Below are 16,270 nucleotides of genomic sequence, written 5' to 3'. Positions count from 1 at the left end.
AATCATAACATTGTGTTTAGTTACATAGTCAACAATGGTTCTGTTCATCAATCAGAATAGCAAAGTTGCTGTTGCATTATTTAAGCAAGGTTGAGTCCAGTGCTTGCAAGGTATATGAAGATTTCGTCCTCTGTGCTGATTGTTTCTAAGTATAATTAGGTAGGTATGCATCAATGATATAATTGGTAAAGCCAGTTTGGGGTGGGGGGTGTTTGGGCTGATAGATCCATGCTTCTTATTAAATTATGGTTTTCATTCACAGGTTAATTATTAAAAATCAATAGCATTTTCTTTACTTGCACAAACAGGTGAATCTTAACTTTTTATTGTTTTGAGTCATACTTCAAACAGTTATATTTCATCTTTATAGAAATGTGTTAGTAGGCTAATAATTTTCCTGATTGCAAGGCTACATGAGGTTACTGGCTGAATGGTCCAGTCTGTGTTGACCCAGTTTGTAGAATTGTGTAGATTCACTCTGATTATGTTTCTTGGTTTGTCACTATATCCTTTGGCATTTCCGTCCACGTAATGGTGACTTACCATGGTAAAACTATAATGATGTTAATGTAGTGTTCACCAAACTCACTCAAATTGTTTCAAACCTCTTGGTGTAGTTTGAGATTCATATTCTTTGTTTGGGATACTTGTGATCGTGGACTGATTAGATGCTAGATTATCATGTTCATTTGTGTATGGAGGCTGACATGTTTGCCTGTATTATTTCAGAAAATGTATCAAGTCCTGGATGCTCAGACATGTTCCTATATTGTGTTTATCCTCGGGATCCTGGGCTTGGTGTTTTACTGCTCCATCATGTGCTTCGTCGTCATCTCCTTCATTGGAGGGTAAGTCTTATGTTGTACTTCATCCCCATCTCCATCTTCATCAGAGGGTAAGTCTTATGTTGTACTTCATCCCCATCTCCTTCATTGGAGGGTAAGTCTTATGTTGTACTGCATCCCCATCTCCATCTTCATCAGAGGGTAAGCCTCCTCCCAATCTCCAGTTGTACGTCATCCCCCATCTCCCTTCATCAGAGGGTAAGCCTCCTCCCAATCTCCAGTTGTACTTCATCCCCCATCTCCTTCATCAGAGGGTAAGCCTCCTCCCAATCTCCAGTTGTACTTCATCCCCCATCTCCTTCATCGAAGGTTAAGCCTCATCCCAGTCTCCAGATATACTTCATTCCCATCTGCTTCACTGGAAGGTAAGCCTTGTCTTATAAGGAAGAGAGTTTTTATGGATGTCAACTTCTTTATTATGAGTAACACAACGTTTCGGAGTATATCCTTACTCCTTCATCAGGTGAATGATGGATACTTGAATGATGGGGATACCTGTGTTATAAGTCATCTCATCTTTGATGGACTCTAGTACCTGTGTTTCAAAACCTGACATGAGGTCAAGGTGGTAATATGCCATACAACTGACATACCATTCTTTCATTGCATCATCAAATGTGTCCAGAAGACTGATTTTCTCTCCTCCATGCTAATTGATAATGTTATCTCTTGTGTTTGGCTCCTTGGCATGGGATTTGATTCCATCTGTACTTGACCCATGCTCAAATACTCAAAAAGATGTAACAGCCCTATCTACTTCTTCAGAGGGTGAATTGTATGTTGTATCCATGTTACTTATCAGCGACCAATCGGAACCTAGGCGAGACTATGATATTTTCCTCATGTTTCAGGTGCCGTCGTGTTGTATGATACACTTGATAAGTTGTTTCCCTTAGTTACCTGGAGCTGCTTGTTATGGTTTTTAATCCAAAAATTCCCTCTGTTAATGATTCTGTTAGCTTGTTATTTGTATGTGTATGGTATTTAAGTATTGGTCTTTCTTGCTAGACGGTTCTACTGGTATCGGAAGTCTGACCCATCTGTATTGGGAGATGACCTCCCTGGAGTCTCCATCATCAAGCCCATTGATGGGCGTCGACCCACTACTGGAAGAGAACCTGGAGAGTCATTTTACTATGAAGTACCCAAAGGTTTGTACCAGTTCTCTTTAGTCTGTCAACCTAACATTTGGGACTGCAGTTTTTGCAGATATGTTTTTGTTATTCATTTCAATGTAAAAATGTTTACATGTACCTTCATGTTTCTCCATGGATGGCCAATTAAAAAGTTACCTATATAACTATCATTATTTTTTCGTGATTATTTTGATCAACTCACTCCAGGCGTAGGTTCAACTGATGTAATGTCTGACAGGTGACGTGTTTCACGTGCATGACCCCTAATAGATGTTGGAGACATGACCAATCTTATTAGGTCCTGGACTACTTAGAACAAATTGCTAACAGGACATTTTTCTTTCAAAGTTGAATGAAGTGGCTAAGATATTTGATACAAAAGTTCATTTTATATTAGGGGTGGTGGGGTAGCCCAGTGGTTAAAGTGTTGGCTCGTCACACGAAAACCCGGGTTCGAATCCCCACATGGGTACAATGTGTGAAGCCCCTTTCTCGTGTCCCCCTCCGTGATGTTGCTGGAATATTGCTAAAAGCGGCATAAAACCAAACTCACTCAGTCATTTTATATTCTTCTGAACATTGTTCATGAATTCATACATATGTTCCCTAGAAACAGCTTGAGGAGACAGTTGGTGTATCCCATTCCCATTCACTTGTAATCAATATGTACCAGTAGTTTTAAATTTGCATCAGTTATGATTCTTGGCCTATCAGCTCCATCAACTTTTACTGCAAAAGTAATGACAGAATCAGTAAGGAATTACCATTAAGTAAATAATATCAGTCTGTGGAATGAAACCTGACGTTTATGAAAATTTGTATAATAGTATGACACAACCATGATTACACAATGCCATTTAGAAAGTGGTCAAATGTAACATATGTTATATTTGGGATTACACTTTCTTAGTAAAGTACAAATTCTAGTACTTTTTGGGGTTGAGTCCCATCCAGGTTTTGAACCCATACCCTCACAGTCAGGCATCAAATCACCAGCACACAAACTCAGCTGCCTAACCCGCTCACCCACTGCGACTTCCACAAAGTGTAATCCCAGAAAGTGTTATCCCAAATATAACATATGTTACATGACACAACCACTTGTATCTTATGGGCTATATCTTTGGGGAAATGCTGTTGCTTAAGTCTTGTTCAAAAGAATCAAAACAGTATGTGGCGTTTACATTGAGGTAGGACATAAAGATCTTAATTTTACAGTTCGAGGCATGATGGAATGTTTATGGTTACTTCACTTACACTTCCTCTTGAAAGTGGACTGTTCGACATATGTATATCAGTGGCTTCAAGGCCATGTTGGCTGGACTTATGTTTTGTATTGTACTGTACATGGTGTGAAGCTGTAATATACTATTTGTTTTGCATTATTCCATGCTCTTTTGGGTCAACCAAAGAACTAAATGTTTCCACCTGTACACCTTTGTTCCATCCCAACATTAACTTAACGCACTATGACAGAACTGACATTTTGTTCAAAGTAGTGGAAGTGAGTTTTATAGTATAGTATGACATGAACATGCTTCTCTTGTTTCAGTTTGAGCTCTTGTGTTGTGTTAATGATGAAAAGGATCCAGCTGTTGATCTTGTCAACAGACTCTGTGAAAACTATCCTAAGGTGGATTGCAAGTTATTCAAAGGTACATTGCAGCATTTGGTGTTTAGAGAAGATAACTCAAATTTTCAGCCTTAACCATTATGCCACTCTCATAAAAAACATGTGTCTACCAAAAGAGGCAAAACATTTTTGTGATCTTATCATCATAGATGATGTCCTTCTATGCCAATACCTAAAATGTACATCTTCAGGACTTTAAGATCACAGTCAGTGTCAGATGAAATGTTGAACCCTGAAGTAATAGCAACAAAGATCACTGACTCTCATGCTTTGTCTTAAACACTGCCTAGTGGTTAAAGTGTTTGCTTGACACACTGAAGGCCCTGGTTTGGTTCTCCACATCGATACTATGCGTGTAGCCGATTTCTTACTAGAGTGATATTGCTGGAATATTGATGACAATAGTCTAAACCCCAACTCACAAATATTGTTGCTCTTAGTGTAGCTGCGTGATGTCTTTTTTTTTTCAGGTGGTAAAAATGGCATCATCAACCCCATGGTCCGCAACATGGCCCCTGCCTATGATGCTGCTCAGTACGAGTATGTGTGGATCAGTACCAGCAGAATCAAAGGTATGTACTCCAAACTAACACCTTACCATACTTACTGCAAGTAAAGCATGTTCTCATGTTATATGGGGTCAACTGACACCTTACCATACTTACTGCAAGTAAAGCATGTTCTCATGTTATCATGGGGTCAACTGACACCTTACCATACTTACTGCAAGTAAAGCATGTTCTCATGTTATTGGGTCAACTGACACCTTACCATACTTACTGCAAGTAAAGCATGTTCTCATGTTATCATGGGGTCAACTGACACCTTACCATACTTACTGCAAGTAAAGCATGTTCTCATGTTATTGGGTCAACTGACACCTTACCATACTTACTGCAAGTAAAGCATGTTATCATGTTATCATGGGGTCAACTGACACCTTACCATACTTACTGCAAGTAAAGCATGTTCTCATGTTATTGGGTCAACTGACACCTTACCATACTTACTGCAAGTAAAGCATGTTCTCATGTTATCATGGGGTCAACTGACACCTTACCCTTACTGCAAGTAAAGCTGTTACTGCAAGTAAAGCATGTTCTCATGTTATCATGGGGTCAACTGACACCTTACCATACTTACTGCAAGTTAAGCATGTTCTCATGTTATTGGGTCAACTGACACCTTACCATACTTACTGCAAGTAAAGCATGTTCTCATGTTATCATGGGGTCAACTGACACCTTACCATACTTACTGCAAGTAAAGCATGTTCTCATGTTATCATGGGGTCAACTGACCACCTTACCATACTTACTGCAAGTAAAGCATGTTATCATGGGGTCAACTGACAACTTACCATACTTACTGCAAGTAAAGCATGTTCTCATGTTATCATGGGGTCTACTGACACCTTACCATACTTACTGCAAGTAAAGCATGTTATCATGGGGTCAACTGACAACTTACCATACTTACTGCAAGTAAAGCATGTTCTCATGTTATCATGGGGTCAACTGCCACCTTACCATACTTACTGCAAGTAAAGCATGTTCTCATGTTATTGGGTCAACTGACACCTTACCATACTTACTGCAAGTAAAGCATGTTCTCATGTTATCATGGGGTCAACTGACACCTTACCATACTTACTGCAAGTAAAGCATGTTCTCATGTTATTGGGTCAACTGACACCTTACCATACTTACTGCAAGTAAAGCATGTTCTCATGTTATGGGGTCAACTGACACCTTACCATACTTACTGCAAGTAAAGCATGTTCTCATGTTATCATGGGGTCAACTGACACCTTACCATACTTACTGCAAGTAAAGCATGTTCTCATGTTATGGGGTCAACTGACACCTTACCATACTTACTGCAAGTAAAGCATGTTCTCATGTTATCATGGGGTCAACTGACACCTTACCATACTTACTGCAAGTAAAGCATGTTCTCATGTTATTGGGGTCAACTGACACCTTACCATACTTACTGCAAGTAAAGCATGTTCTCATGTTATCATGGGGTCAACTGACACCTTACCATACTTACTGCAAGTAAAGCATGTTATCATGGGGTCAACTGACACCTTACCATACTTACTGCAAGTAAAGCATGTTATCATGTTATCATGGGGTCAACTGACACCTTACCATACTTACTGCAAGTAAAGCATGTTCTCATGTTATCATGGGGTCAACTGACACCTTACCATACTTACTGCAAGTAAAGCATGTTCTCATGTTATCATGGGGTCAACTGACACCTTACCATACTTACTGCAAGTAAAGCATGTTCTCATGTTATCATGGGGTCAACTGACACCTTACCATACTTACTGCAAGTAAAGCATGTTGTTCATGTTATCATGGGGTCAACTGACACCTTACCATACTTACTGCAAGTAAAGCATGTTCTCATGTTATCATGGGGTCAACTGACACCTTACCATACTTACTGCAAGTAAAGCATGTTCTCATGTTATTGGGGTCAACTGACACCTTACCATACTTACTGCAAGTAGTTAAGCATGTTCATGTCATGTTATTACTGCAAGTTGGGTCAACTGACACCTTACCATACTTACTGCAAGTAAAGCATGTTCTCATGTTATCATTGGGTCAACTGACACCTTACCATACTTACTGCAAGTAAAGCATGTTCTCATGTTATCATGGGGTCAACTGACACCTTACCATACTTACTGCAAGTAAAGCATGTTCTCATGTTATTGGGTCAACTGACACCTTACCATACTTACTGCAAGTAAAGCATGTTCTCATGTTATCATGGGGTCAACTGACACCTTACCATACTTACTGCAAGTAAAGCATGTTCTCATGTTATCATGGGGTCAACTGACACCTTACCATACTTACTGCAAGTAAAGCATGTTCTCATGTTATCATGGGGTCAACTGACACCTTACCATACTTACTGCAAGTAAAGCATGTTCTCATGTTATGGGGTCAACTGACACCTTACCATACTTACTGCAAGTAAAGCATGTTCTCATGTTATCATGGGGTCAACTGACACCTTACCATACTTACTGCAAAGTAAACATGACATGTTATTGGGTCAACTGACACCTTACCATACTTACTGCAAGTAAAGCAGCTCATGTTATCATGGGGTCAACTGACACCTTACCATACTTACTGCAAGTAAAGCATGTTCTGTTATCATGGGGTCAACTGACACCTTACCATACATGGGGTCAACTGACACCTTACCATACTTACTGCAAGTAAAGCATGTTATCATGGGGTCAACTGACACCTTACCATACTTACTGCAAGTAAAGCATGTTATCATGGGGTCAACTGACACCTTACCATACTTACTGCAAGTAAAGCATGTTATCATGGGGTCAACTGACACCTTACCATACTGACACCTTACCATACTTACTGCAAGTAAAGCATGTTATCATGGGGTCAACTGACACCTTACCATACTTACTGCAAGTAAAGCATGTTCTCATGTTATCATGGGGTCAACTGACACCTTACCATACTTACTGCAAGTAAAGCATGTTCTCATGTTATCGTGGGGTAGCCTAGTGGTTAATGTGTTCGCTCGCCACGCCAAAGACCAGGGTTTGATTCCCCACATGGGCACAATGTGTAAAGCCCATTTCTGGTGTCCACCGCCGTGATATTGCTGGAATACTTCTAACAGCAGCGTAAAACTAAAACTTACTCACATTCATGTTATCCTACCCCAACAGCATGGATTGATTCACAATAACAATCACTAGATTGTCTGCTCCACTAAATACTGTGTGAAAAAACACACCCAACATGAATAAACTCTGACTGAATGTGGTCAAACCAGTGTGGTGTTGATCAAACTTATGCTTTCAACACTTGTTGGGGATCAGAGATCTGGGGTTAGCTGTCTTACAGGTTTGCTGTTAACACAGTAAAATGACTGTACCACTGAACAATAGAGAATGCATTGTAATCCTGTCCTAATTGATGCCTTTCAGCTTCAACTGATATCATCATGGATATGGTGTGCAAGCTACAAAAACCAAATGTTGGGCTTGTCCATCAGATGCCGTTCACTCTAGATCATAGAGGTTTTGGCTCATGCATAGAAAAAGTAAGTTGAACGTTAAACATATGAAAGAAAGTAACCATGTTATTGTATTACTGGTAAATAACACCTATGAATGACAGATGGCCTTGGCTTCAAAGATGAGGTCACTCACTCCTTTAAACAACTAGTGATGGGTATAAAAATTACCCATCACCAAAAAATATTCATCACCATCTACCATATTGACATTTAATAAATTATTCTCAATTTTGAGTTACTTTGCAATTCATCATTCTCATAAGGCGACAGTAAAGGTGACACTTGCTCGATCATGTTCAAATTTATGCCGAAGAAAAATCAGAGTGCAGACTATATAACAAAACCTTTCTTATTTCGAATTGCTATCCTTAATTAATATAAGCAGAAGACAAATGTTATGGTACTTTACTACACATTTGCTGTTTCATACTTTAGACTGCCCTGGGTAATAATCCATATGAAAATATATACTGAGGGAAACAAATAAGGGAACGCCACTTCATGGCAGTGATCCTTTATTTATTCTCAGATTTCCTCCCACAGCTATTCCAAGCTGGTGATGAAAACTGGAAAATATTAAAGGAACACTTGAATTTTCCTGTGTTCCTTTATTTGTTTCTCTCAGTATGTTTACAAACTTAGACCAGGCTAAAATTCACCATACAATTGATCTTATAATCTCAATTGTATTGTATTTTCTGCAGTGGTTATTTGGTTTGCAAGCTGTAATGATCATGTGATAGGTAGGAAGAAACACCTGAAGTGACTTTTGAATGTTACTGCTTTAAAAATCATTGTCTCGATCAACAAAGCATTCGTAACTTTGTGACCTGTCGTAACTCAGGAGACTCTATAGTTTAACATAGGCTTACAAACGTCTTGTGTATAGGGACCCAGACCAGCATATTGTAAGAGGGCTTGGCTTATCTTATAATTCAATTCAACTGACTCTTAGAATTGAAGCATTACAACACTCTCACTCAATACAGTAGCCACTTTGTTGGTAAGGCTACGATCAGGGGTTGCTTTGCATTGATTGATTCATACATTTACCAGTCTGTAAATGGTCAATAGCCCATATTCTCCAACTTCAACATACAAGTACTGATTGTGTACAAGCAGTTTACATTTGAGCAGCATTGAAGGAGCGACTGCTAGAGTTTTGACAGAAGCCATGAAAGGTTATGCCTGGCTTTTTTAGTATCTTATATGCCAATATACTGCAATGTGGATGAACTGGATTAAGAACAGAATAGGCTCTGCATAACTAAAAGACAGGGTAGTGGTAAATTGTATTTTTGGATTATCTTGGATATTTTGCAAGATAAAATAATATCAAAGTTTGTGATAGTGACATATGCATGAAGGGATTCCATTGTGACATGTTCAGACCATGTATTACTATTGGTCTTCCAGTCTTACTACTGGATTCAACCAATCTCTGCCCAGTGCCAGAATCAGATAACTAAATAAAAATGGTCTGACTGCTCCGTCTTTGATCATGTAGACGATAAGACTATAATGCACAACAAAATCCATACAATTATAAAATAACAACTAGGGTATTGATTATTTAAATAATCCTAATTTAGTGTGTTTTGTGCAGTCTCAGGTCACTGCCACCTTCTCAAAGAGAATAAAGCTACATATACTTTTCTTTTAACGATGCAACATGATGCATATATTTCAGTGATAAAACATGAAAATCTGTGTTAGAATTGTTCTTCTGCAACCCATACATGTTGTAAGAGGTGACAAACAGGATCGGTCAAGCTTCCTGACTTGGTTCATTCATGTTATTGCAAGGATCAATGCTTATGATGACAGTCACTGAATTTTATTGCCCAGATTGAACAATGTAAAAACTGCTACCATAAAGCTGGAAATCTGTGATAGTCAGCTGTCCTTCCTTAAACATTGACCAACCCACATTTTTCACACATAACCAAACGACCCCAAAAGCTTATTATATTTGGTGACTCAAAGTTATTTTATATTCATATTATTGAACCATGAAAATAAAAGGGATGTGTTATTTTATGTATTTTCAGATATATTTTGGATGTGCTCTGCAGCGCTTTTATCTGGCATTCAACCTGATGAACTTGTGTTGTGTGACAGGCATGTCTTATACCTTTAAAAAGTCTATTCTGGACCAGCTCAATGGACTCAGCTGGTTTGGAAAATATTTGGCGGAGGATTATTTCCTAACAAAAGCCATCCATGAAAAGTAAGTGGTGACATTTGATTTGTGGTGTTGCTGTCTGTTTGCTCTTTCGCTCTTATAATCCACAGCACATGTATTCATAATGTCACATTAATGTTTCAACTTCAAAGTTTCATATTTGAAATTGACAAAATTGAAACTTAGATACTTAGACCTATCAGGGTGGATCCAGAGGGGGGTATGCACCCTCCCTTTTGTCCTAAAAGTTTTTTAAAGGACCATTGAAACTCTCGTGAAAATGGGTGAAAATTAACTTGCACTCTTTCTCTTTGCCCTCTCCCCCTTCTGAAAAAAGCTGTCTCCGCCCCTGTGTGCAGTATGTGTCCAAAATATCCTTTGTGAGAGATCAATGGTAATAATGTACTTTAATCATTATATTTGATCTCTGAAAACTCAGTTCGATCAGTTCAACCAGTGGTGAATTCAATAATAATACCTTAATGATTATCAGTTGCAGTTGTTTGTCCCATGTTAATTGATCAACACTTTGCATTTGGTAGGTTTGGAATATGAAATAAAAACTAGGCTGCTCTAAGAATAAGGTGATATTTTGGATTATGCTAGACATTATGCTGCAGTGTTCCAGAAATCTTGAGTCTCAGCTCATCTGACTGAAAGTTAACTTTATCTAAAACTAGTGTCTTTGAATTGTTATATTGAACATGGTTGATTAATACATGAGCAATGTATCAGAAATAGAAAGCCATATATATACTATGACCAGTTTGCTCCCAGGAGATCCAAATAGTGTCATGTTTCCTATATACATGTATGTACATTAAGTCATATTCTGAATGTTCACACCCGTGAAGGTCCGGGTTAGAATGAACCTTCAGTAACCCATGCTTGTCGTAAGAGGCGACTAACGGATCAGGTGGTCAGGCTCGCTGGCTTGGTTGACACATGTCATCGGTTCCCGATGCTCATGCTGTTGATCACTGGATTGTCTGGTTGAAACTCAATTATTTACAGACAGCCGCCATATAACTGGAATATTGCTGAGTGCGGCGTAAAAGTGAACTCACTCACTCACTGAATGTTAACAAATGTATCACAATCAGAGAACAGCTGTAAAGGTCTAATAAAGGAAATGTTAATGAACTATGAACATTCTAAAAATACTTTCGTTATTCACTGGGATTTTGTTGAAAAGAAAAATATCCAATGTTTCTTCTTCTTCTTTTCTTTTCATTTTCATCTCCAGTGTCAGTAATACAATTATGTACAGTAGCTCCTGTAGTGATTCAAGGGCAGAAAAGTTCTTCCTGATCCTAAAAGAGAAGTTAACCAATGGTAAGCAACATACTGACATGTATTTTGATGATGCATATGAAACTTGATGTGTATTTTTGCAGAGGCTACAAATTGGTCTTATCATCATTTCCTGCTCAACAGAATGTTGGGGGGACATCGTACTGTGGACTAGTTGATCGTTTAATTCGGTAAGTTTATCCTTCTTTAGTTTGGAGAATGTACTGTTGTCTGGATCATAAATCACACGTAAGGCTATCAGTAATCAGTAATGGGAATATCGGGTGGCGTACAAGTGCACTTAATGTCAGGGCACTTATAGAAAACAGTACACATAGAGAATATCAGTTATCCCTTTTAGCCCTGTTGCCAAGACCAAAATCCATGTCAGCTACTAAAGGGACTCTTTGCTCCAGGGTGTGAAGACTATTTTCAGTCTTGGTCTAGACTTGAAACTTGTCTCATGCGTCAGACATCATTGCTGTGTCATCGGGCTAATCATAAGATAAGCATCACAATATGTACCGCTTTGGTCGCTTGCTTGGACTGCCAGGTTGTCTTAACTTAGTCCCCCTTTACTGTTTTTTGTTTGTTGTTTAACACCACACAAACAATATTTCAAACAGTTATGTGAATTAGTGAACAACAGGCCCCACCGTCGGGTACGATGACTCACTGTCAACCACACACCAAGTCTGACCCCTGATCTGTTGTCTTGCCATTTTTTCCCACTTGTTGCTGGAACCCACATGTTGCTGGAACCCACTTGTTGCTGGAACCCACATGTTGCTGGAACCCACTTGTTGCTGGAACCCACATGTTGCTGGAACCCACATGTTACAGGCATTATCGATGAACCATGTTTTTGTTGTTGTTGTTTTTGTAAGACAGTATTGTGTTGTTACTTGTATTCTTTAATAAATCTTTGTGAGAAATTTGAAAGTCTAAAGATATTGTTACTTCAGATGGATGCGTCTGAGGATCAACATGCTAACTGTTGTAAGCATTTTGGAGCCAATGACTGATGTTTTCCCTCTGGGTGCATATGGTGCATGGTGCCAGTATCACTTCTTTGGCTTCAACCCATACTACTTCTTTGCTGCTCATGTTTTTGGAATGCTAGTACTGGACTACCTGCTTCTACACAATGCTCAGGTAAGTGTACACTGGATTATGTGTTAACTGCCACCACTTTTCCAAACCCCTTGTCTAGTGCACGGGGCGGTGGGGTAGCCTAGTGGTTAAAGCGTTGGCTCGTCACGCCGAAGACCTGGGTTTGATTCCCTACATGGGCACAATGTGTGAAGCCCATTTCTGGTGTCCCCCTCCGTGATATTGCTGGAATATTGCTAAAAGTGCGTAAAGCTAAACTCAGTCAGTCAGTCTAGTGCACAAAGGAGAGTAATTATTTCTGTCAACATGGGTAATTCACTTAGCAGAGTTTCATCCCCTGGCATGCCAGAAAACTATGCTTGTGGGTTCAAAGCCTGGTTCACCATGACCATGGTTCTAGGTTTGTCAGCACCATAACCGTCCCTGTGTGTTTCAGTAAAGTGGTAAACATGTGAGACCTGCGTCTCTTCAGGCTTTTGTCTCCCATTGAGCTGATGCACCTTGATATAACTTGAATACTGTTCAAAGCATTCACTCTCTTTAATTTATGAGATTCATCAATGATTGGTTTGTTTCCAACCAAGGTATCATTCATGGCATTTGTGTTGATGGTCTAAAGTGACACAGATTGTGGTGTTGAATGTCATCGAACCAGTCTGCATGAATACACTGGTCATGGCTTCCAGTCTGTGTTTTACTTCTCATTGTTATCCTTGGCCTGTCAACACCATACCCAAGCATGTGGTTTTATCTAGGATGTGCTTCATCTAAGACTTTCATGCTTATTATGATATACCCGAACTACCATTCAAAGCATCATTAAGCTACTCACTAAAACTATTTGTTCTATCTATCCATTTTTATAATACATATCTGTGCCAAAAGCATTTGAGTCCAGTCATGGCTCTTCAATTTCAATTTCAATAAATTTTACTGGATCAGTGACTGAAGTTGCAGACTGTAATAATAATTCTCTTATGTCATATCTGTTTTAACTTTCATTTACAGGTTGGCCCAGTAGCCTTCAGCAAGTTGGAGTACATATTTGGTTGGTTCGTTAGGGAATTTACTTCTACATTCATATTTTTGGCTGCTATCGTGAAACCACACACCATCAAGTGGGGTCGGCGCACATACTGGGTCAAATGTGGAGGCCACACCGAGATCTCTGAAGACAGATCGACATCAATAGTCTTGTAACACCTCCTTACCCAAGAAACGGGTCCATCATGCATCAGTGAAAATGGCAGCATATATCAATAGGTGATACCATGGTTTTGGACAAGTATTGACTTAACTGTATTTGTTGAGTTTGTGTCTCATGCAAGCATGGCTAATAAACATTTCAGGAAAACTGAAAATCTACAGAATGTGAGGAGTGAAGCTCAACAGTGATATTTGTAGTCATCTCAGGTCAGTTGGCTGAGAACATTTCTGACATTGTTACATTGTTGTCATAAGCATGGCAAAAAGGACAGGTGTTTCTGAACTTGATGTTTGTTGCTTGTCACCACCACATACATAACAAGCATATGAGCTTCTCTGTAGGATATTAGAAGTATGCAGCTGTACTTCCGGTTATCCCTCTCCTGGATGTGCAGGCTCCATCATTCTGAAGGGGACAGATGGAATAGTGCATCTGCAACATTCCTTTAAAGCTCTCCAACCTATGACACACAGTATCAACCTTCTGTATGGTTTCAGAAAGACAAATGGCATTGTGTATTCATATTGAAAGACATCAGACTGAAAGTCATAAATACACAAGAACTGGTTTCTTGAAGGCTTCTCAACCTACTGTCAACGCACCTTGTGTATTAAATCTGAAAGACATGAGATTGAAGGCAACAGATACAAGGGAACCTGTGTTTTAGGTTCAATGTTTCTTGTAGTTTCTGTCCTCCAGTCACCATGCTCAGTTTGTGTAATCTGAAGAAAGAGTTGAAGGCACTGAGCACCACAGTGAAGTCAATAAACACAGTTTGCCATGGGAAACCACCCTTATGGTATTGTCAATGCAGTATTTTTGTAGAAATTGTTGAAAATATCTAAAAGTCACCGCTGTTAACAGTTACTGTTTATGAAGTCTCAGTTCTGTATATTTGTTGCATACATGGCTGGAAAATCAGCTAAAGAAGGGAAATGATCGACTACAGGAGTAATACAAAAAAACTGAAAAGGCAAAGATCAGTGATGGCAAAATGCTAGTGAGAAACTAAAATGTTTTGTGATAAAAAAGTCAGGGGAGAGGAAACATTGAGGATAACATGAGAAGATGAACTGGCAATCATCTCATGATGATCATGATATTCAAAAGTTTGCTTTAGAGGTATAAAAGAGATGTGATTGTGATAAAAGGGGTTGCATGAGTAATAACTGATGTATAGAAGGTTTACAAATAAGCCTCGTCTGTCATTCATGTATTAATAATAACAACTGCAATTGTCCATTCTGGCTGCTGCGTTGAATAGCAATATCGCATTGTAAAGTAGAATTTAATCAAAGGACAGTTTAAGTTCAGGCGTTAGGCCTGTTAATTTCCAAATCGTCAAGATGTGCTGAAATGTTCCCTGCCCAGATTCTTTTCTGATCAGAATAATGATACCAGATCAGGTGCAATTTTATCCTGTATACATAGGTGTTGTTTTCAAAACTGATGTTCATATACTGCTTTTATGTTTGTAGTTGAAGGGTGTGGGTTTTTTTAATGCATGATTGTATGGTAGTTTTATATATCTTACATTACATGTTATGACTGATGTCGAAAATGGACACTCTTTCAATTAAAACAGCATTTTTATCATGTATTATATCATATATATATTTTAACAGTTAAATTAGTCTATTGTTAGCAAAAAATAAGTTTGGTTCGGAGAGGTTTTAGTATAAACTAAAGAGGATAATACACAAATTATATTATTTTTTATGGAATGTGATTAACATTGAATTAAAGAATGAGCTGGAACTCATTATATACTTTTGAGCTTAGTTAAATATATTTACACACACACACAAACACATATATATATATATTACATATTTTGAAAATTTTTACTAAATTTTCCCATTCAAAAGTGGAATAGTGTAATTCGGTGGACAATTTGTAATGATATTGTTTTTAACGAACGACACAACAGAATGACTGTTAAACTTCTTTATTACAGTTTGTTAGTCATGTTATCAAGCAAGGGATGTAATAAGAGTTATTCAATGAACAAAAGGATAAAGGTCGTATCTATGCTGAGTGAATCATTGTGTACACAGTTGACTACAGTGGGTTAAGAGAACTGATTTAGTTATTTGTATCCAGTCATACAACCATATGGTCACTACCAGTGTAATCATTGTAGTTAGGAAGATGATCATCCAAACGCCCATTAAGTGTTACTGAAAGATTCTTGTAGTGGGCATGGTAGACTAAGGCTTAGTCTCTGAATATATATAATTTTGATAGTAACAAACAAGCCCATTTATATTGAAAAGGAGCCCTAGGGAGACCAGAGATTCAGAGGAAATCTAGACTTGCTTTATTTAGGGCTTTAGCACTGCAGAGAGGGCTTGGCAGTAGGGAAATTAATGTGGTTCAGGGACTGTGAGACAGACTATGGGCATGGTGATATGTTGTTCCCCAGGCAGGGCCCTGTGACCTTAGTGCTTTGAATGTCAAAAATTAGTGTGGTGTCTTGCTTTTGCAAATGAGGCTGAAACAAAATAGGCTTCTTTTCACCCATATGCCTTAATTGAAATGGTTGTGCACAAAAACTGTTCAATTTCTGGGATTCTGTATGTTGTCTTGAGGGACCTGCAAAGCTTTTACTTCCCTGAACAGTTTGTCCTCCGAAATGGATTTATTCTCAGTTTTCTTCAGCCAGATATGTTATCAGACAATGTTTAGCTGTGTAACAAAATCCATTATTAAACCATCACTCTCTTATTGTTAAAAATGATTCTAAGTCAAGTATCCGCTGGGATTCTT

The 16,270-nt window shown here is 38.6% G+C and overlaps 1 protein-coding gene across 1 annotated transcript in view; it reads left to right on the top strand.

The window, feature by feature from the left end:
* Positions 1–15,803, top strand: part of LOC124289638 (ceramide glucosyltransferase-like) — a 67,735-nt gene extending 51,932 nt beyond the window's left edge. Inside the window, 10 exon segments of the mRNA XM_046726247.1 lie at positions 730–848; positions 1,854–1,926; positions 1,928–1,996; positions 3,534–3,636; positions 4,085–4,186; positions 7,612–7,727; positions 9,755–9,933; positions 11,286–11,372; positions 12,147–12,336; positions 13,303–15,803. Of these exon segments, the coding sequence (XP_046582203.1) occupies positions 730–848; positions 1,854–1,926; positions 1,928–1,996; positions 3,534–3,636; positions 4,085–4,186; positions 7,612–7,727; positions 9,755–9,933; positions 11,286–11,372; positions 12,147–12,336; positions 13,303–13,494 (1,230 nt within the window). The 3' untranslated portion in view covers positions 13,495–15,803.
* Positions 15,804–16,270: the final 467 nt, after the last annotated feature.

This window comes from Haliotis rubra, unplaced genomic scaffold (genome assembly GCF_003918875.1).
Source record: "Haliotis rubra isolate DU_JTF1 unplaced genomic scaffold, ASM391887v1 Scf112, whole genome shotgun sequence".
Lineage (NCBI taxonomy): Eukaryota > Metazoa > Mollusca > Gastropoda > Lepetellida > Haliotidae > Haliotis > Haliotis rubra.
This window is presented reverse-complemented; position numbering and strand designations above follow the sequence as displayed.